The 21,708-nt window shown below is 47.0% G+C and overlaps 1 protein-coding gene across 1 annotated transcript in view; it reads left to right on the top strand.

Moving 5' to 3' along the window:
• The window catches only part of plb1 (phospholipase B1), a 207,006-nt gene that overhangs the window by 111,655 nt on the left and 73,643 nt on the right, over positions 1-21,708 (top strand). Inside the window, exons 35-38 of the mRNA XM_085997907.1 lie at positions 148-199; positions 2,249-2,329; positions 3,599-3,664; positions 16,102-16,202. Coding sequence (XP_085854033.1) covers positions 148-199; positions 2,249-2,329; positions 3,599-3,664; positions 16,102-16,202 — 300 coding nt within the window. The remainder of the gene's footprint in view (positions 1-147; positions 200-2,248; positions 2,330-3,598; positions 3,665-16,101; positions 16,203-21,708) is intronic.

Here is a 21,708-nt window from a genome sequence, read left to right as displayed (position 1 = left end):
TCAGAAGTCCTTGGGACAGATCGAAGCCACCAGTCTCGCTATAATGTGGCAGGACTTTAAATCTCCATGTTCAAGGAGAGCAAGAAGGGGAAACTCAAAGAGAAATATTATAATTTATCGAATGCCTTTTTTTTCCCCCATGACTAGAGATCTTCCAGGTCAAGTGAGAAGATTAGTGGACATCATGAAAAATAATTCGGTAAGATTTGCTTAATAATAATAATACATCTTTGTCTTCTGAATCTCTAATCCAAATTTGAAGGCCTTACTGGTGAATGGGGCCTTTCACTTATACTTAATAGTCAAATCCAATGGGAGCGGTTCTGACCCATGATCCTCAGTATAAAGGAGGCTGTTTTATATAGTTAGTTCTTTGAGGATGTAACAAGCGGGGTGGACAAGGGTGAGCCAGTGGATGTGGTGTATTTGGATTTCCAGAAAGCATTCGATAAGGTGTCATATAAAACTGTACTGCATAAGATAAGAGCCCACAGAGTTGGGGGTAATATATTAGCACGGATAGAGAATTGGCTAACTAACAGAAAGCAGAGAGTCGGGATAAATGGGTCATTTTCTGGTTGGCAAACGGTAACTAGTGGGGTGCCACAAGGATCAGTGCTGGGGCCCCAACTAGTTACAATCTACATTAATGACTTGGATGAAGCGATCGAGTGTAATGTAGCCAAGTTTGCGGATGATACAAAGATGGGTGGGAAAGCAAGTTGTGCAGAGGACTCAAAGAACCTGCAAAGGGATATAGACAGGCTAGGTGAGTGGGCAAACATTTGGCAGATGGAGTATAATGTGGGAAAGTGCGAGGTTATCCACTTTGGCAGGAAAAATAAAAAAACAAGCTCTTATTTAAATGGAAAGAGATTACAAAGTGCTACAGTTCAGAGGGACCTGGGGGCCCTTGTGCATGAAACACAAAAAGTTAGCATGCAGGTACAGCAAGTAATCAAAAAGGCAAATGGAATGTTGGCCTTTATTTCAAGGGGGTTGGAGTATAAAAGCAGGGAAGTCCTGCTACAACTGTACAAGGTATTGGTGAGACCACACCTTGAGTACTGCGTACAGTTTTGGTCTCCTTATTTAAGGAAGGATATACTTGCATTGGAGGCAGTTCAGAGACGATTCACTAGGTTAATTCCAGAGATGAGGGGTTTGACTTATGAGGAAAGGTTGAGCAGGCTGGGCCTATACTCATTGGAATTTAGAAGAATGAGAGGTGATCTTATTGAAACATATAAGATACTGAAGGGGCTCGACAGGGTAGATGCAGAGAGGATGTTTCCCCTCGTGGGGGAATCTACAACTCAGGGACACAGTCTCAGAATAAAGGGTCGCCCTTTTAGAACTGAGGTGAGGAGGAATTTCTTCTCTCAGAGGGTCGTAAATTTGTGGAATTCTCTGCCCCAGCGAGCTGTGGAGGCTGGGTCATTAAATACATTTAAAGTGGAGTTAGACAGATTTTTGCAAGATAAGTGAGTGAAGGGTTATGGGGAGCAGGCTGGGAAGTGGCTTTGAGCCCTAGATCAGCCATGATCTCATTGAATGGCGGAGCAGGCTCGAGGGGCCAAGTGGCCTATTCCTGCTCCTATTTCTTATGTTCTTATGTATGGTTACATGTCACATGGTCCAATAATGTTGCTAAACTTGGTTGAATCACTAGATTATCAGCAATTGGACTACCTACTACACTTCTGATGAGGGCTTTGAGGGATCAAATTGGCGCATTCTCAAGAAGAGATCGCATATCTCTACTTATTAAACTACCAGGGAGTAAAAAGGCACAAAACTATGAGAATGCACACCTCTACATTTCATTGGACGATCAGGGATCGCATTGGCCCATCACAACTGTGAGACTGCTTATCCCTTCATCCCACTGAATTGCCAGTGACTGGAGGGCTATATACTCACCTCAAGAGGCTGCATTAATTTATGCACAATGCAGACAGAGCATTGAGGGAGCGCTCGGTTGGGCCACATTGAATTCCATCGTGGATGGCACATGTCCTGTTGGCCTCACAATGAGGGGACATTCACTGAGGAGCCGTGCTTGGATAGACTGTGGGTCAGAAAATTGCGCTACAGTGTCGTAGCCCTATTCTTGGTCCGTGTTCCCTTTGAGTGCATTCCCCTGCTTGGAGCGTAGGATCAGTGAATTTATCCTAGGGCATCATTTGTGGATTAGCCCCTGTGATAGGAATGGCTGGAAAACTGATGGTGCTTCTCTCTTTTCTAGAAAATTGATTTTCAGAATGACTGGAAGATTATCAACTTGTTTATTGGAGGAAATGACGTGTGCAAATACTGCACCGATTCGGTGAGCAAGTCAATGTATCTGTGTGAGGGCCAGAATGACTCCTAGTCTTAGAGTCATAGGGAGTCATTTTAGCCTAATTGGCCGGGCGGCAAACCCATGGGATCCCGGGATGGGCAGAGATTGTGCGGTAGGAGAGGTTGCGGTGGGGATGTTAGGTCGCGGGGTGGTCGGCCAATCACGCGGGGCGAGTGATCACGTGGAGGGAGTGATTGCGGCCGAAGGTTTGCTTGAGCAGCTGGGGGAAGCACCTCCTGCTACTCCTGGCCCACAAGCAGTGCCCACAAAAGGCATCAAGGGGTATGGGGAGAGAGCGGGAATATGGTATTGAGATAGAGGATCAGCCATGATCATATTGAATGGCGGAGCAGGCTCAAAGGGCCGAATGGCCTACTCCTGCTCCGATTTTTCTATGTTTCTATGCTGGCAAAATACTTAACTGCTGGATCTGGCTGCTCCCCGCTTCCCTGCAGCTGCCGGTATTCCCGAACCCTGGGAAGGCCCGGCCCGCAGCATTAAACTGAAATGCTTCCCACATTCTGAGGAATGGAACCTCGTTTAAATATTATAATTACGGACCCGCCTCTCCTGAGCGGGTTCCACGGACGCCTCAAACCCACCGCGGTTAAACCGGAAGCAGGCACGTTCGCGGTGTGTTGGGATCAGGTTTCACACTGTTACCGATTTAAACCCCCGCGCCTCACCCCGTCCATTGTGCAGGGGTTAAAACTCCCCCAATTTATGTTATGTGGAAGGTCGTGCCGTGTCAGAGTGTTGTAGTGGGGGCTATGTTCTGCCAGTGGAGGTGGTAAGTATACACCTGACATTTGAGTGTGGGGGGAGAGCGGGGGGGGGGTGCGGATTTTCAACATCTGGCTGCCCATTTCTCGCCTGAAATATGGGCATCGAGCAGAGGATAATCTGGTGAGCACCTGGGGCGCCCAGTCTCCGCCTGATTCAGTTTTGGGACGCGACCTGCCAACCGGCTCAGAAGCAGGAGCCGAACAATTTCCCATCATCCCCCTGGCGCCAGCGAGCTGCAGCGGGGAAGACCAGCAACGTTTAAATGAGGGCCCCGGAGCCGATGTAGCTCGGGCCTCAGGCCAGCGCAGACGGGCGCGCGGAGACACGGCTCCACCGACTTTTGCGGCCGTTCTGGGCACTAGTCGAAACTCCTTGGCCCGCGTTTCCGGGTGATTGTTGGTTCCTGGGCTCTTTGTATTTATAGATCACTGAGCTTGTCTGACCTGTATTCCATGTTCTTCTTCTTAGGCTTATTATTCTGCTATAAACTTTGCCAAGCGAGTTGAAGAAGCACTGGATATCCTCCACAAAGAGGTAGGTTTACACTACCCCAGTGTCCCAGACTTTTCAAGTCATTGGATTCTACCCGACCTTTCATTGTATCTATGCTGAATTAGTCTTTTTTTCTCATTTTTGGTGCTAATGTCTTTGGGGGTAAAATCATATTGTGGTTAAAATAATTTTCAAAAAATATTATATTGAATTTTGAAGGTGCCCAATCAGCTGGGTACAGCTATCTGGTGACTTTGGTGATGAGAGTATAATGAGCTGAGAAAATGTAAGTCTTACAGCCTCTCATTTTGGAGACTACAAGGTTAAAACCCCAAGGCTGGGAGAGGGCGCAACCCAGGCGGAAGAAACCAAAATCTGCCACATTCCCCCCCCCCCACCCCACCCGCGCCCCACGGTAGAGCTCTGTCCTAAATTCCAGTTGGGGAGCGGGCAGGTGAGTCTTCTGCCTACGTCCACGGCCAGCTTTGGCGGCTGGTCCGAGGGGGTTCCCGGGGCTATCCCGGGAATTCTGGTCAGCTCACTCTCCTTAGGCCCAGCAGAAGCCATGCCCACTGAGAGCAGGCTTGGTTCCATACTGGGCCTTAAGTAGGCCGCAAACATCGGTGAGGAAAGATAATTGAGCCCAGAGGGGACTGATTACTTAATAATGGCCTGTGTGAGAAGGCAAATAATTTTCTCTTTGAACTGTTGAGAGTCTCTGACTTGCCCCTTTGGAGTGGCAGGGTGTCAGTGTTCCACCAGGCAGTCTGGGCAGGCACCTCTGTCGTTCTCCTACAGATGTGGGCTACCTACTCCTATGAATTAAATGACGTTGTCCCCATGATTTGGGATAGAGTCAACTCCAGGGCCCAGAAATCCTATCCGTCATACTTCCAGTAGCAGAGTAAGGACCCCAGAATTTCAGGCCCAATAGCTGTATTTACCAACTTAGAATCATAGAATGGTTACAGCACGAAGAAAGTCATTCGGCCCGTCGAGCCCGTGCCGGCTCTCTGCAAGAGCACATCAGCTAGTCCCAATCACCCACCCTTTCCCCGTAGCCCTGCAAATTTTTTTCCTTCAAGTACTTATCCAATTCCCTTTGAAAGCCATGATTGAGTCTGTCTCCACCACCCTGGCACTTAAACATAGAAACATAGAAGATAGGAGCAGGAGTAGGCCATTAGGCCCCTCGAGCCTGCTCCACCATTCAATGCAATCATGGCTGATCATCCAATTTCAGTACCCGGTCCCTGCTTTCTCCCCATACCCCTTGATCCCTTTAGCCTTAAGAAATATATCCAACTCCTTCTTCAATATTTTTAATGAATTGGCCTCTACTGCCTTCTGTGGTAGAGAATTCCACCGGTTCACCACTCTCTGGGTGAAGAAATTCCTCCTCATTTCTGTCCTAAATGGCCTACCCCTTTTCCTTAGACTGTGACCCCTGGTTCTGGACTCCCCGACCATTGGGAACATCATTCCTGCATTTAGTCTGTCCAGTCCTATCAGAATTTTATAAGTTTCAATGAGATCCCCTCTCATTCTTCTAAACTCCAGCGAGTACCAGCCCAATCGTCCCAATCTCTCCTCATACATCATTCCTGCCATCCCAGGTATCAGCCTGGTGAATCTTCGCTGAACTCCTTCCATGGCAAAAACATCCTTCCTCAGATAAGGCGACCAAAACTGCACACAATACTCAAGATGTGGTCTCACCCAGGCCCTGTACAACTGTAGCAAGACATCCTTGTTCCTGTACTCAAACCCTCTCGCTACGAAGGCCAACATACCATTTGCCTTCTTAACCGCCTGCTGCACCTGCATGCTTACCTTCAGCGACTGGTGCACAAGGACACCCAGGTCTCGTTGCACTTCCCCTTCTCCCAATCTATTGCCATTCAGATAATAATCTGCCTTCCTGTTTTTGCCACCAAAGTGGATAACCTCACATTTATCCACGTTATATTGCATCTGCCATGCTTTTGCCCAATCACCCAACCTGTCCAAATCATCCTGGAGTTTCTCGGCATCCTCCTCACAGCACACACGCCCACCCAGCTTTGTGTCATCTGCAAATTTGGAGATATTACATCTAGTTCCCTTGTCTAGATCATTAGTATATATTGTGAATAGCTGGGGTTCAAGGACCGATCCCTGCGGTACCCCACTAGTCACTGCCTGCCACTCGGAAAAAGATCCGTTTATTCCAACTCTTTGCTTTCTGTCTGCCAACCAGTTCTCTATCCAAGTCAATACCTTGCCCCCAATCCCATGTGCATTAACTTTACACGCTAATCTCTTATGCGGGACCTTATCAAAAGCCTTCTGAAAGTCCAAATACACCACATCCACTGGTTCTCCCTTATCTATTTTACCAGTTACATCCTCAAAAAATTCCAGTAGATTAGTCAAGCACGATTTACCTTTTGTAAATCCATGTTGACTTTGTCCGATCCTGTCACTGTTTTCCAAGTGCTCTGCTATTACATCTTTTATAATGGACTCTAGCATTTTCCCCACTACCGATGTCAGGCCTGTAATTCCCCATTTTCTCTCTACCACCTTTTTTGAATAGTGGGGTAACATTAGCTACCCTCCAATCCATGGGTACTGTTCCAGATTCCATCGAATGTTGGAAGATGATCAGCAATGCATCTACTATTTCTAGGGCCACTTCCTTAAGTACCCTAGGATGTAGATTATCAGGCCCTGGGGATTTATCGGCCTTCAATCCCATCAATTTCCCTAACACCATTTCCCTACAAATACTGATTTATTTCAGTTCCTCCCTTTCATCAGACCCTATATTCCCCGACATCTCTGGGAGGTTATTTGTGTCCTCCTTTGTGAAGACAGAACCAAAATATGTATTTAATTGGTCTGCCATTTCCCCATTATAAATTCCCCTGATTCTGACTGCAAGGGACCTACGCTTGACTTCACCAATCTTTTTCTCTTCACATACCTATAAAAGCTTTTACAGTCAGTTTTTATGTTCCCTGCAAGCTTACTCTCATATTCAATTTTCCCCTTCTTAATTAATCCCTTTGTCCTCCTTTGTTGAATCCTAAACTGCTCCCAATCCTTAGGTTTACTGCTTTTTCTGGCCAATTTGTATGTCCTCTCCTTGGATCTTATGCTATCCCTAATTTCCCTTGTTAGCCACGGTTGAGTCACCTTTTTTGTTTTATTTTTATGCCAAACTGGGATGAACAAATTCTGTAGTTCATCCATGCGGTCTTTGAATGTTTGCCATTGCCTATCCACCGTCAACCCTTTGAGTAACATTCCCCAATCAATCCTACCCAACTCGCGCCTCAGACCATCATAGTTCCCTTTATTTCAATTCAGGACCCTAGTCTCTGAGTCAACTACTTCATTCTCCATCTTAATGAAGAATTCGATCATATTATGATCGCTCTAACCCAAGGGGCCTCGTACAACAAGATTGCTAATTAATCCTTTCTCGTTACATAATACCCAGTCTAAGATGGCTTGATCTCTGGTTGGTTCCTTGACATATTGGTCCAGGAAACCATCCCATAAACACTCCAGGAATTCCTCCTCCACTGTATTGTTACTAATTTGGTTAGCCCAATCTATATGTAGATTAAAGTCACCCATGATGACTGCTGTGCCCTTATTGCACGCTTCTCTAATTTCCCTTTGTCGAATGCCTTTTGGAAATCCATGTACACCATGTCAACCGTATTGCCCTCATCAACCCTCTCTGTTACCTCATCAAAAAACTCGATCAAGTTGGTTAAACATGATTTGTCTTTAACAAATCCATGCTGGCTTTCCTTAATTAATCCACACTTGTCCAAGTGACTGTTAATTTTGTCCCTGATTATTGTTTCTAAAAGCTTCCCCACTACCAAGGTTAAACTGACTGACCTGTAGTTGCTGGGTTTATCTTTACACTCTTTTTTGAACAAGGGTGTAACATTTGCAATTCTCCTGTCCTCTGGCACCATTCCTGTTTCTAAGGAGGATTGGAAGATTATGGCCAGTACCTCAGTGATTTCTTCCTTCACTTCCCTTAGCGTCCTAGGATGCTTTCCATCCAGCCCTGGTGACTTATCTACTTTAAGTACAGCCAGCCTTTGTAGTACCTCCTCTTTATCAATTTTTATCCCATCCAGTATCTCCTATACCTCCTCTTTCACTATGTCTATGGCAGCATCCTCTTCCTTGGTGAAGACAGATGCAAAGTTCTCATATAGTACCTCAGCCATGCCCTCTGCCCCCATGTGTAGGTCTCCTTTTTGGTCCCTAATTGGCTCCACGACTCCTCTTACTACCCGTTTGCAATTTATATGCCTATAAAAGACTTTTGGATTACCTTTTATGTTAGCTGCCATTCTATTCTCATATCCTCTCTTTGTCCCTCTTATTTTCTTTTTCACTTCTCCTCTGAACTTTCTATATTTAGCCTGATTCTCAAATATATTCTCAACCTGACATCTGTCATAGGCGCTCTTTTTCTGCTTCATCTTACTCTCTATCTCTTTCGTCATCCAGGGAGCTTGGCTTTCGTTGCCCTACCTTTCCCCCTCGAGGGAATGTACCTCAACTGTACCCGAACTATTTCCTCTTAAAAGGCAGCCCATTGTTCCACTACAGTTTTGCCTGCCAATCTTTGATTCCAATTTACCCAGGCCAGATCCATTCTCATCCCACTGAAATTGGCCTTCCTTCAAATATATATTTTTACTCTAGATTGCTCCCTGTCCTTTTCCATAGCTAATCTAAACCTTATGATACTGTGATCACTGTTCTCTAAATGTTCACCTACTGACACTTGCTCCACTTGACCTACCTCATTCCCCAGAACCAGATCCAGTAATGCCTCCTTCTTTGTTGGGCTGGAAACGTACTGATCAAGAAAGTTCTCCTGAACACACTTCAGAAATTCTTCCCCCTCTCTGCCCTTTACACTATTACTATCCCAGTCTATATTAGGATAATTGAAGTCCCCCATTATTACTACTCTATAGTTCTTGCACACCTCTAATTTCTCTGCAAATTTGCTCCTCTATGTTGTGTATGTACCTTTAAGGGAATAACTGGTCTCAGACTGCAGTACCGGCAGTGACCACCCCTGTATAAAAGGCCCTAGCAGGCTTCTGTAGTTTCAGTTTCCAGGTTGTCTCCATTCAGTAAAGACTTGTTATAATCAACTCCTGCAGTCCGTGTCTCAATTATACACGGACATAATACTGGCGACGAATAAGAAACGAACTTACCTGCAACTCGGCAGCACCTCAGACGACGTTATTGAAGGTCGAAGCCAGAAGAAAGAAAAAAAAAAATTATCCAAAGAAACTCGAGAAACGGGCGTCGACCATGGGCAACCGCCCTCCAAATCATCGAATTGAAAAGTGCAGGAGAGACTGTCGAGAGCCAGGCTTGGTTCTCCAGTCTGTGGTTTCCCAGCTAATCGGGCTGGTGGCAGGTAGTGCACTGATCCTTCCTGGGCTGCGGCGGGCTAGAGCTCGATCGGGTGGCTCTGCAAAGGGGCTGGGCAGCGAGTCGGGAAGCAAAGAGAAAGAGAGAGGGTGGAGCACAGAGGGCGCGGCCGGTGCTTCGAAGCCGGGCAGCGTTCGGACCTAAGAAGAGGGAGGGAAGTGTCCCAGAGGGTCCGCTCCACGACAGGAACGGTTCTTCAATTAACGGAGCAAATATTGAAGCGCGATAGAAAAATTAAAATACTGCGGAGAGCGGCGGGAAAGCGCGGGAGGCGCCATCTTAACTCGGCGGGGAAGAAGGAAAAGTGCGAGAGGCGCCATTTTGATCCATCGGGGACGAAGGCAAAGCGCAGGAGGCGCCATCTTAGATTTTCAAGATGCCAAAGACTGGCGATATCACTGCCTTCGATAATGTAATAGAAGACTGGACCACGTATGTGGAAAGAGTCGAGGTATATTGTGAGGCAAACGAAATAGCCGATGAGAAAAAGGCATCGGTATTGCTAAATTTAATGCGCGCAAGAACGTACGGCCTATTGCGCGACCTGATTACTCCAGCCAAACCGAAGGCGAAGAGTTTTAACGAAATTGTTGCTATCCTACAGGAACACCTAAATCCTACACCGCTGCTGATAGCAGAAATATTTAAATTCCACAGGAGAAATCAGCATAAAAATGAGAGCAATGCTGATTACCTTACGGAACTACGCAAGCTATCAAAGCACTGCCAGTTCGGAGCAGGACTGGCCGATACCTTACGGGACAAATTTGTCTGTGGACTCCTGAGTGAAGGAACCCAGAAGAGGTTACTCTCAGAGAAAGAGCTGACGCTAGATAAGGCTTTCAGCGTGGCAGTATCGTATGAAGCAGCAGCAAGGGGAGCTGTGGAAATACAACAAAAGCCATAGGAATACGGCACCCACGAAATGACACGGGGATTTGCAAAATGTTATTGCTGCGGCAGAACAAACCATGACCAGAAGGACTGCTGGTCCAAGGACAAAATATGCAGGCAATGCGGAAAGATGGGACACATTGCACGAGTTTGCAGATCTGGGAAGAAGACCAATGACAACAAAAAGGCTACTAAGGAACCGTACAGGAAAGTACAAAAGATGACGGACAGTAGTTCTAAAGACCAGATGAGCGATAGTGAATCCGGGAACAAGAGACTAAGCTGTCTCAAACTTCACAACGTAATCACAAAAGAGGATCACCGAACCATTTGGGTCACCCTCACGATAGCAGGGTCCCAAGTCAAAATGGAATTGGATACAGGATCAGCTCTAACCGTCATGAATCGACGAGACTATGAGCGGCTATTCTCACACATACCCTTGAGAGAGACATCCATTGTCTTGAGGACGTATACGGGGCAAAAAGTATACCCCAGAGGAAAAATAAGGGTGTCTGTGGAATACAACGGCAAGAAAATACGGAAATTGTATCTCTACATTCTGCAAGATGGTGGACCACCGTTATTGGGACGTGAATGGATCAGAAAGATAAGTTTAGACTGGCACTCCATTCAGGCACTGACGGTGGCTGGTAAAAAGGATGACGACGTCACTCCTGGACGATTGTCAACAATCTTAGCTGACGCCAAAGAGGTATTTCAACAAGAACTGGGCACTCTTAAAGGCGTGACCACCTCGATAAAAATAGAGGAGAATGCAATTCCCAAGTTTTTCAAAGCAAGACCGGTACCATATGCAATTCGCCCAGCCGTCGAGGCAGAGCTGGAGAATCTGGAGAATGCAGGCATGTTATCTAAGGTAGACTGGAGCGAGTGGGAGACACCCATCATTCCTGTCATGAAGAAAACATTAAACAATAGGTCTGAGGAGCCAAGGAAGGTTCGCATCTGTGGGGACTTCAAGGTGACGGTGAACCCAGTCCTTCACACAGTACAATATCTTCTTCCAAGGATAGAAGATATCTTCGCCTCACTATCTGGAGGGAAGCGTTTTACAAAAATTGACCTAGCACAAGCATATTTGCAGATGGAGGTTGAAGAATCCTCTAGGAATTATCTCACGATAAACACTCACAAATGTCTTTACCAGTATAGTCGAATGGTATTCGGAGTAGCATCAGCTCCGGCGATATGGCAAAGAGCGATGGAACAAGTCCTGCAAGGGATTCCGGGGACTCAGTGTTACTTAGACGACATCCTAGTGACAGGTGAAGATGACAGTGAACACCTTGCCAACCTAGAACAGGTGCTCACTAGACTAGGTGAACATGGGCTATGAGCCAATCGCCCCAAGTGCGAGTTTTTAAAGAAACAGATATCGTATTGTGGCCACGTGATTGATGAAGAGGGGTTGCATAAGTCCCCTGACAAAATTGAAGCGGTAGTTAAGGTTCCAGCGCCTGAAAATGTGTCGCAACTGAGGTCATTCCTCGGATTGGTGAATTACTACCATAAGTTTTTGCCGAATTTGTCCACAATTCTGCATCCACTGAACGCCCTACTACGAACGGGAGTAGCATGGAAATGGAGCGATGAATGTAAGCGGGCCTTTCAGAAGAGTAAGGACCTAATCACTTCAAGAGAAGTATTGGCTCACTACAACCCATCACTACTGATAAGACTGGCGTGTGATGCATCTCCCTACGGCATTGGGGCGCTACTGTCACATAAACTCCTTGATGGTTCAGAGAGGCCGATAGCTTTTGCGTCACGCTCGTTAACTTCAGCCGAGCGTAACTGCGCCCAGATTGACAGAGAGGCCCTCAGCCTGGTGTGGGGGGTGAAGAAGTTCAATCACTACCTGCACGGTCAGAAATTTACTCTACAAACTGATCATCAACCTCTCGTCTCCATTTTCAACCCTCAGAAGGGCGTACCGATAATGACGGCACAACGGCTACAGAGGTGGTCCCTTTTCCTAGGGGCACACCAATATGACATCGAGTACAAAGGAACTAAACAGCATGGGAATGCTGATGGATTGTCGCGCCTACCGTTGCCGACGGTGGAAGAACTGGCAGTGGATCCAGTGGAGTTATTCCACTCGACTATCGTCGCATGTCTCCCTGTGACGAATGCAAACATAGAAAAGGAAACACGGAATGACCCGACACTCTCTTGGGTCTATGCTTTAACGGTGAAGGGATGGCCAGCACATGGCGAACCACTGCTGCCAGCATTCTCGCCGAGAAGAGAACAGCTGTCAGTGTGCAGAGGAACCTTGATGTGTGGATCCAGAGTAGTAATTCCACCCAAATTGAAGGATAGAGTGCTCAATGAGCTTCATGAGGGTCATCTGGGAGGGGTAAAAATGAAGAACTTAGCCAGAGCGTTTGTGTGGTGGCCGGGAATCGATAGAGAAATCGAAGAGATGACCAAGAGCTGTACAGGATGCCAGAAGGTCCAAAACGCCCCACCACAAGCCCCTCTACATCCATGGGAGTGGCCCTCATCTCCATGGCAAAGGGTGCACATTGATTTTGCTGGTCCCTTTATGGACTCGATGTTTTTAATTGCGGTGGATGCACATTCAAAGTGGCCAGAGGTAATAAAAAATGTCCTCAACCACCACAGAAAAAACTATCACAGTCTTACGAACCATATTCGCCAGGAATGGGCTGCCTGAACAGATTTGCTCTGACAACGGACCACAGTTTGTGTCTGAAGAGTTCCGGAGGTTCTTAAAGAACAATGGTGTTAAGCATTACACATCCGCCCCATATCATCCAGCCACTAATGGATTGGCCGAGAGGTTTGTTCAAACATTCAAGAAGGCTATCAAGACAATGTGTAATGAAGATATACCCCTACAACACAAGGTGGATAACTTCTTGTTTGCCTACCGGAATGCGACACATGCGGTTACCAACCAAACTCCAGCCATGATGTTCTTCAATCGAAGACTACGATGCCGCTTGGATTTGGTTAAGCCAAACATCAGAAGAGATGTGGAGAACAGGCAGTTTCAGAATATGAATGAAAGGCCGACCAGGAGTTTTAAGATAGGTCAACCAGTTTTGGCCCGGGACTACCGCACAGAGAAATGGCAGCCAGGAACGATCTGTACACGGCAAGGACCTCTAATGTATACCGTGGACGTTGGAGAGAGCATTGTAAGACGCCATGCTGACCAGATTCTAGAGTCACTGGAAAACGTCAACTCCACACCACGATGTGATACACCTGGCGATGAAACCGAAGTACCAATTGCATCTACCGCAGAATCGGTGATATTGGAAGCAGACGAACCAAACAACGACATTGATCCCGACTCAACCTTGCCAGAAGAACCTGATATCCCAAAGAGGCGTTATCCAGACAGAATCAGGAAGCCTCCTCAAAGACTGAACTTATAATTGCTTAACTTCAACCAATGTATCTAGCAACCGTAGTTGTAATTGTAATTAGTTATTATTTAGTTGTTAAATGAATGTTAATCTAAAAGGGGAGGAATTGTTGTGTATGTACCTTTAAGGGAATAACTGGTCTCAGTCTGCAGTACCAGCAGTGACCACCCCTGTATAAAAGGCCCTAGCAGGCTTCTGTAGTTTCAGTTTCCAGGTTGTCTCCATTCAGTAAAGACTTGTTATAATCAACTCCTGCAGTCCGTGTCTCAATTATACACGGACATAATACTCTATATCTTTCCCACTATTTGGTGGCCTATAGAATACACCTGGTCGTGTAATGGCACCTCTATTATTTCTTAACTCTAGCCATATAGATTCTGTCCTTGACCCCTCCAGGACATCCTCCCTCTCTAGCACTGTAACATTCTCCTTAACCAATACTGCCACACCAACTCTTATCTTTCCTTCCCTATCTTTCCTGAACACCTTATAACCAGAAATATTTAATTTCCAATCCTGCCCTTTTTTGAGCCAGGTCTCCATCATTGCCACAACATCATGTTCCCATGTGGCTATTTGCGCCTGCAGCTCATCAACCTTGTTTACTATGCTTCGTGCGTTCACATACATACACAGTAAACCTGTCTTAGACCATCCTTTGTCCTATCTTAGTCTGACCCCACCTAATACCTTACTATTTCTTTCTTTAGTGCTATCCTTATCTCCCAATCCTTTGTACCATTTGTTTCTCCTTTCTAATGCTACATCCTGGTGCCCATCCCCCAGCCAACATAATTTAAACCCTCCCCAACAGCACTAGCAAACCTGCCTGCGAGGATATTGGTTCTGGCTCTGTTGAGGTGCAACCTGTCCAGCCTGTACAGGTCCTACCTCCACCAGAACTGGCCCCAATGCCCCAGGAATCTGAAGCCCTCCCTCCTGCACCATCTCTCCAGCCAGGCATTTATCTGCTCTATCCTCCTATTTCTATACTCACTCGTGTGTGGCACTGGGAGTAATCCGGAGATTACTACCTTTGAGGTCCTGCTTTTTAATCACTTTCCTAGCTCCATAAAATCTGCCTACAGGACCTCATCCCTCTTTCTACCTATGTTATTGGTACCAATATGGACCACGACCTCTGGCTGTTCACCCTCCCCCCTCAGAATGTTCTGCAGCTGCTCAGTGACATCCTTAACCCTAGCACCAGAGAGGCAACATACCATCCTGGAGCCACATCTGCAACTGCAGAAACGCCCATCTGTTCCCCTAACTATCGAATCCCCTACCATTATTGCTTTCCTGATCTTCCTCTTTCCCCCCTGTACAGCTGAGCCACCTGTGGTGCCGTGGACTTGGCTCTGGCTGTACTCCACAGAAGAACCATTCGCCCTCACCGGTACTCAGAACAGAATACTGGTTGGAGAGCGAGATGCACTCGGAGGACTCCTGCACTACCTGCCTGATGCTCCTCTTCTGTCTGGCGATCACCCATTCCCTCTCTGTCTGCACACTCCTTAGCTGCTGGGTGACCACCTCCTGAAACGTGCTATCCACGTAGCTCTCAGCCTCACGGATGCACCGCAGTGACGCCAGCTGCTGTTCAAGCTCCAAATCCCGGAGCTCGAGCTCCTCCAGCTGACGACACTTCCTGCACATGTGGTTGTCCAGGACATGGGAAGCATCCTGGAGTCCCCACATGGCACAGGATGTGCATTCCACAGGACCGAGCAGCCCTGCCATGCCTTTATTTATTCGACTATTAACTAACTTTACAGAAACTTAAGACTAAGATGTATCTTATTCAAGTTATTGATATAATATAGTATTAACAGTTGCTAATTTAATATAATATTAACAGTTACTAATTTAATATAATATTAACAGTTACTAATTTAATATAGTATTAACAGTTACTAATCTCCAAGCTCCTGCTTAATCCCTAACCAGAAATTTAACCCCGGCCCCTAACTTGAAGAGAAAAAGAACGGTGTGACATTTACCAACCAATCAGTTACCAGCTATCCTGTGACATCGCTCCTTGTGTTTTTTTGAATTGCCGCTCAGCTCCCTTTATGCTGCTGCCGCTGCTCCCGCCCAGGTCTGCGCTCTGTCCTGGGCCTTCTCCGCCTTCCTTTTATGCTGCCGCCGCTCCCGCTCATGTCCCACTCTGTCCTGGGCCTTCTCCGCCTCTCCCTTTATGCTGCTGCCACTGCCTCCACTGCCGCCGCTCCCACTCGGGTCCGCGCCCTGAACTTGCCCAGAATTTAAAGCAAATCCAGTGGGTGGTGAGGCTAAACACTTGTATGTTGCCACTTGCAATGGTATCAACTTATCACCATGGAAGAACCAAGACTTGCAGTTATATAGTACTTTATCACAACCCTTTGAAGCATCTCAAAGCTTTTCAAACAATGAGTTGCTTTGAAATAACAGCTTTTATGTAGGCAGGAATGGTAGCAAACCCACAGATCACCCTTCATCTGCAAAGAAATGTACATTTCATTAATAATGCACAAAGCACCCCAAAACTCTCAAAGTATTTCACACATCCAGGAAAAAAATCTTCTGTGAACAAAACCTGTCCACCAGCCCAATACACACCTGTATATATAGACTGCAAACCTCTGTTGTTATGTCATCTTTAACTTTGACCTTTAACCTTTCTTCCTCCTTCAGGTTCCGAGAGCTTTTGTCAACCTAATTGAAGTAATGCAACTCATTCCACTGAGGCGCCTCCACCAGGATACCCAGCTGAGCTGCCCCACAGCACTTGTGAGGTATAGCAGTTCCACTTACTGAGTGCATCCCTCCTTCTGGCTGCATTTGTGTCCCAGTTTTGGGGGGCAGTTGTGTGTGTAGGCATGTTATCCACTGGGAGCTGGAGCGACCATAACATAACACGAAATTCTGAGAGAACCGTGGTGGGATTATGCCATTCAATACCAAATGCAGGGTTAACTATTTTTTAATATTCTTGGGAGGTGGGTGTCGCCAGCACGTCTGGCATTTACTGCCCACCCCAAGTTACCCTGAGAAGGTGGTCATGGGCCTCCTCCTTGAACCACTATATATCGGTTTGATACAACTGAGTGGCTTGCTCGGCCTCTTCAGAGGGCAGTTAGGTGTCAACTACGTTCGGATCTATTATGTCCGTGTATAATTGAGACACGGACAGCAGGAGTTGATCATAACAAGTCTTTACTGAATGGAGACAAATGGGGAACTGAAAATTACAGAGGGCTGTTAGCGCCTTTTATACAGGGGTGGTCACTGCCGGTACTGCAGTCTGAGACCAGTTATTCTCTTAAAGGTACATACACAACAATTCCTCCCCTTTTAGATAAACAGTACATAACATTCATTTAACAACTAAATGATAACTAATTACAACCACAATTACGGTTGCTAGATACATTGGTTGAGTTTAAGCAATTATAAGTTCAGTCTTTGAGGAGGCTTCCTGATTCTGTCTGGATAATGCCTCTTTGGGGTATCAGGTTCTTCTGGCAAGGTTGAGTCGGGATCAATGTCGTTGTTTGGTTCATCTGCTTCCAATATCACCGATTCTGCGGTAGATGCAATTGGTACGTCGGTTTCATCGCCAGGTGTATCAGATCGTGGTGTGGAGTTGACGTTTTCCAGTGACTCTAGAATCTGGTCAGCATGGCGTCTTACAATGTTCTCTCCAACGTCCACGGTATACATGAGAGGTCCTTGCCGTGTACAAATCGTTCCTGGCTGCCATTTCTCTGTGCGGTAGTCCCGGGCCAACACTGGTTGACCTATCTTAAAACTCCTGGTCGGTCTTTCATTCATATTCTGAAACTGCCTGTTCTCCACATCTCTTCTGATGTTCGGCTTAACCAGATCCAAGCGGCATCGTAGTCTTCGATTGAAGAACATCATGGCAGGAGTCTGGTTGGTAACCGCATGTGTCGCATTCCGGTAGGCAAAAAAGTTGTCCACCTTGTGTTGTAGGGGTATATCTTCATTACACATTGCCTTGATAGCCTTCTTGAATGTTTGAACAAACCTCTCGGCCAATCCATTAGTGGCTGGATGATATGGGGCAGATGTGTAATGCTTAACACCATTGTTCTTTAAGAACCTCCGGAACTCTTCAGACACAAACTGTGGTCCGTTGTCAGAGCAAATCTGTTCAGGCAGCCCATTCCTGGCGAATATGGTTCGTAAGACTGTGTTGGTTTTTTCTGTGGTGGTTGAGGACATTTTTATTACCGCTGGCCACTTTGAATGGGCATCCACCGCAATTAAAAACATCGAGTCCATAAAGGGACCAGCAAAATCAATGTGCACCCTTTGCCATGGAGATGAGGGCCACTCCCATGGATGTAGAGGGGCTTGTGGTGGGGCGTTTTGGACCTTCTGGCATCCTACACAGCTCTTGGTCATCTCTTCAATTTCTCTATCGATTCCCGGCCACCACACAAACGCTTTGGCTAAGTTCTTCATTTTTACCCCACCCAGATGACCCTCATGAAGCTCATTGAGCACTCTATCCGTCAACTTAGGTGGAATTACTACTCTGGATCCACACATCAAGGTTCCTCTGCACACTGACAGCTGTTCTCTTCTCGGCGAGAATGCTGGCAGCAGTGGTTCGCCATGTGCTGGCCATCCCTTCACCGTTAAATCATAGACCCGGGATAGTGTCGGGTCATTCCGTGTTTCCTTTTCTATGCTTGCATTCATCACAGGGAGACATTTGACTATGGTCGAGTGGAATATCTCCATTGGATCCACTGCAAGTTCTTCTTCCACCATCGGCAACGGTAGGCGTGACAATCCATCAGCATTCCCATGCTGTTTAGTTCCTTTGTACTCGATGTCATATTGGTGTGCCCCTAGGAAAAGGGACCACCTCTGTAGCCGTTGTGCTGTCATTATCGGTACGCCCTTCTGAGGGTTGAAAATGGAGACAAGAGGTTGATGATCAGTTAGTAGAGTACATTTTTGACCGTGCAGGTAGTGATTGAACTTCTTCACCCCCCACACTAGGCTGAGGGCCTCTCAGTCAATCTGGGCGAAGTTACGCTCGGCCGAAGTTAACGAACGTGACGCAAAAGCTATCGGCCTCTCTAACCCATCAAGGAATTTATGCGACAGTACCGCCCCAATGCCGTAGGGAGACGCATCACACGCCAGTCTTATCGGTAGTGATGGGTTGTAGTGAGCCAATACTTCTCTTGAAGTGATTAGGTCCTTACTCTTCTGAAAGGCCCGCTTACAGTCATTGCTCCATTGCCATGCTACTCCCGTTCATAGTAGGGCGTTCAGTGGGTGCAGAATTGTGGACAAATTCGGCAAAAACTTATGGTAGTAATTCACCAATCCAAGGAATGACCTCAGTTGCGACACATTTTCAGGCGCTGGGGCCTTAACAACCGCTTCAATTTTGTCAGGGCACTTATGTAACCCCTCTTCATCAATCACGTGGCCACAATACGATACCTGTTTCTTAAAAAACTCGCACTTGGGGCGGTTGGCTCGTAGCCCATGTTCACGTAGTCTAGTGAGCACCTGTTCTAGGTTGTTAAGGTTTTCACTGTCATCTTCACCTGTCACTAGGATGTCGTCTAAGTAACACTGAGTCCCCGGAATCCCTTGCAGGACTTGTTCCATCGCTCTTTGCCATATCGCCGGAGCTGATGCTACTCTGAATACCAGTCGATTATACTGGTAAAGACCTTTGTGAGTGTTTATCGTGAGATACTTCCTAGAGGATTCTTCAACCTCCATCTGCAAATATGCTTGTGCTAGGTCAATTTTTGTAAAACGCTTCCCTCCAGATAGTGAGGCGAAGATATCTTCTATCCTTGGAAGAGGATATTGTACTGTGTGAAGGACTGGGTTCACCGTCACCTTGAAGTCCCCACAGATGTGAACCTTCCTTGGCTCCTCAGACTTATTGTTTAACGTTTTCTTCATGACAGGAACGATGGGTGTCGCCCACTCGCTCCAGTCTACCTTAGATAACACGCCTGCATTCTCCAGATTCTCCAGCTCTGCCTCGACGGCTGAGCGAATTGCATATGGTACCGGTCTTGCTTTGAAAAACTTGGGAATTGCATTCCCCTCTATTTTTATCGAGGCAGTTACGCCTTTAAGAGTGCCCAGTTCTTGTTGAAATACCTCTTTGGCGTCAGCTAAGATTGTTGACAATCGTCCAGGAGTGACGTCGTCATCCTTTTTACCAGCCACCGTCAGTGCCTGAATGGAGTGCCAGTCTAAACTTATCTTTCTGATCCATTCACGTCCCAATAACGGTGGTCCACCATCTTGCAGAATGTAGAGGTACAATTTCCGTATTTTCTTGCCGTTGTACTCGACAGGCACCCTTATTTTTCCTCTGGGGTATACTTTTTGCCCCGTATACGTCCTCAAGATAATGGATGTCTCTCTCAAGGGTATGTGTGAGAATAGCCGCTCGTAGTCTCGTCGATTCATGACGGTTAGAGCTGATCCTGTATCCAATTCCATTTTGACGTGGGACCCTGCTATCGTGAGGGTGACCCAAATGGTTCGGTGATCCTCTTTTGCGATTACGTTGTGAAGTTTGAGACAGCTCAGTCTCTTGTTCCCGGATTCACTATCGCTCATCTGGTCTTCGGAACTACTGTCCGTCATCTTTTGTACTTTCCTGTACGGTTCCTTAGTAGCCTTTTTGTTGTCTTTGGTCTTCTTCCCAGACCTGCAAACTCGTGCAATGTGTCCCATCTTTCCGCATTGCCTGCATATTATGTCCTTGGACCAGCAGTCCTTCTGGTCATGGTTAGTTCTGCCGCAGCGATAACATTTTGCAAATCCCCGTGTCAGTTCGTGGGTGCCGTATTCCCGTGGCTTTTGTTGTATTTCCGCAGCTCCCCTGGCTGCTGCTTCGTACGATACTGCCACGCTGAAAGCCTTATCTAGCGTCAGCTCTTTCTCTGAGAGTAACCTCTTCTGGGTTCCTTCACTCAGGAGTCCACAGACAAATTTGTCCCGTAAGGTATCGGCCAGTCCTGCTCCGAACTGGCAGTGCTTTGATAGCTTGCGTAGTTCCGTAAGGTACTCAGCATTGCTCTCATCTTTATGTTGAGTTCTCCTGTGGAATTTAAATCTTTCTGCTATCAGCAGCGGTGCAGGGTTTACGTGTTCCTGTAGGATAGCAACAATTTCGTTAAAACTCTTCGCCTTCGGTTTGGCTGGAGCAATCAGGTCCCGCAATAGGCCGTACGTTCTTGCGCCCATTAAGTTTAGCAGTACCGATGCCTTTTTCTCATCGGCTATTTCGTTTGCCTCGCAATATACCTTGACTCTTTCCACATACGTGGTCCAGTCCTCTATTGCATTATAAAAGGCAGTGATACAGCCAGTCTTCGGCATCTTGGAAATCTAAAATGGCGCCTCCCACGCTTTGCCTTCTTCCCCGATTTAACAAAATGGCGCTTCCTGCGCTTTGCCTTCTTCCCCGCTGGATTACGATGGCGCCTCCCGCGCTTTGCCTTCTTCCTCGCTGTTGCTAGCGATGCTTCCCGCGGTTTCTGTTGCAATCTGCAGCTCCTCGCTGCTTCCTGCGCGTTTTATATATATATCCTTTGTTATTTTATTATTTTCCCGTCGTGGAACAACCCTATGGGACTCTTGCCTCCCTCTTCTCGGGTCTGTACGCAGCCCGGCTTCGTAGCACCGGCCGCGCCCTGTGTGCTCCACCCTCTCTCTCTCCTCTCTTCCCGACAACGCTGCTCGGCCCCGTTGCAAGCCACCCGCTCGAGTTCTAGGCCGCTGCAGCCCAGGAAGGATCAGTATACTACCTGCCACCAGCCCGATTAGCTGAAGCACCGTCGACAGGAACCAAGCCCCGCTTTTGACAGCCTCTCCTGCAATCTTCAACTCCACTGACTCAGGGGCGGATGCCCACGGTCGACGCCCGTTTCTACTGCTTCTTTCTTCCTTCAGGCCTCGACCTCTGCTCACTTCGCTTCAGGAATGGATCCCAGGAGGTGGTGCAGACTGTAGGTAAGTTCGTATCTGCTTGTCGCCAGTATTATGTCCGTGTATAATTGAGACACGGACAGCAGGAGTTGATCATAACAATTCTTTACTGAATGGAGACAAATGGGAAACTGAAAACTACAGAGGGCTGTTCGCGCCTTTTATACAGGGGTGGTCACTGCCGGTACTGCAGTCTGAGACCAGTTATTCTCTTAAAGGTACATACACAACAGGCTCGGACTGGAGTCACAAATGGACCAGACTGGGTGAGGACGGCAGGTTTCCTTC

This window comes from Somniosus microcephalus, chromosome 9 (assembly GCF_052327205.1).
Source record: "Somniosus microcephalus isolate GS21.2 chromosome 9, FLI_Smic_1.0, whole genome shotgun sequence".
Lineage (NCBI taxonomy): Eukaryota > Metazoa > Chordata > Chondrichthyes > Squaliformes > Somniosidae > Somniosus > Somniosus microcephalus.
Note: the sequence above shows the minus strand (reverse complement) of the source record. Positions and strands in the feature narration are given on the sequence as shown.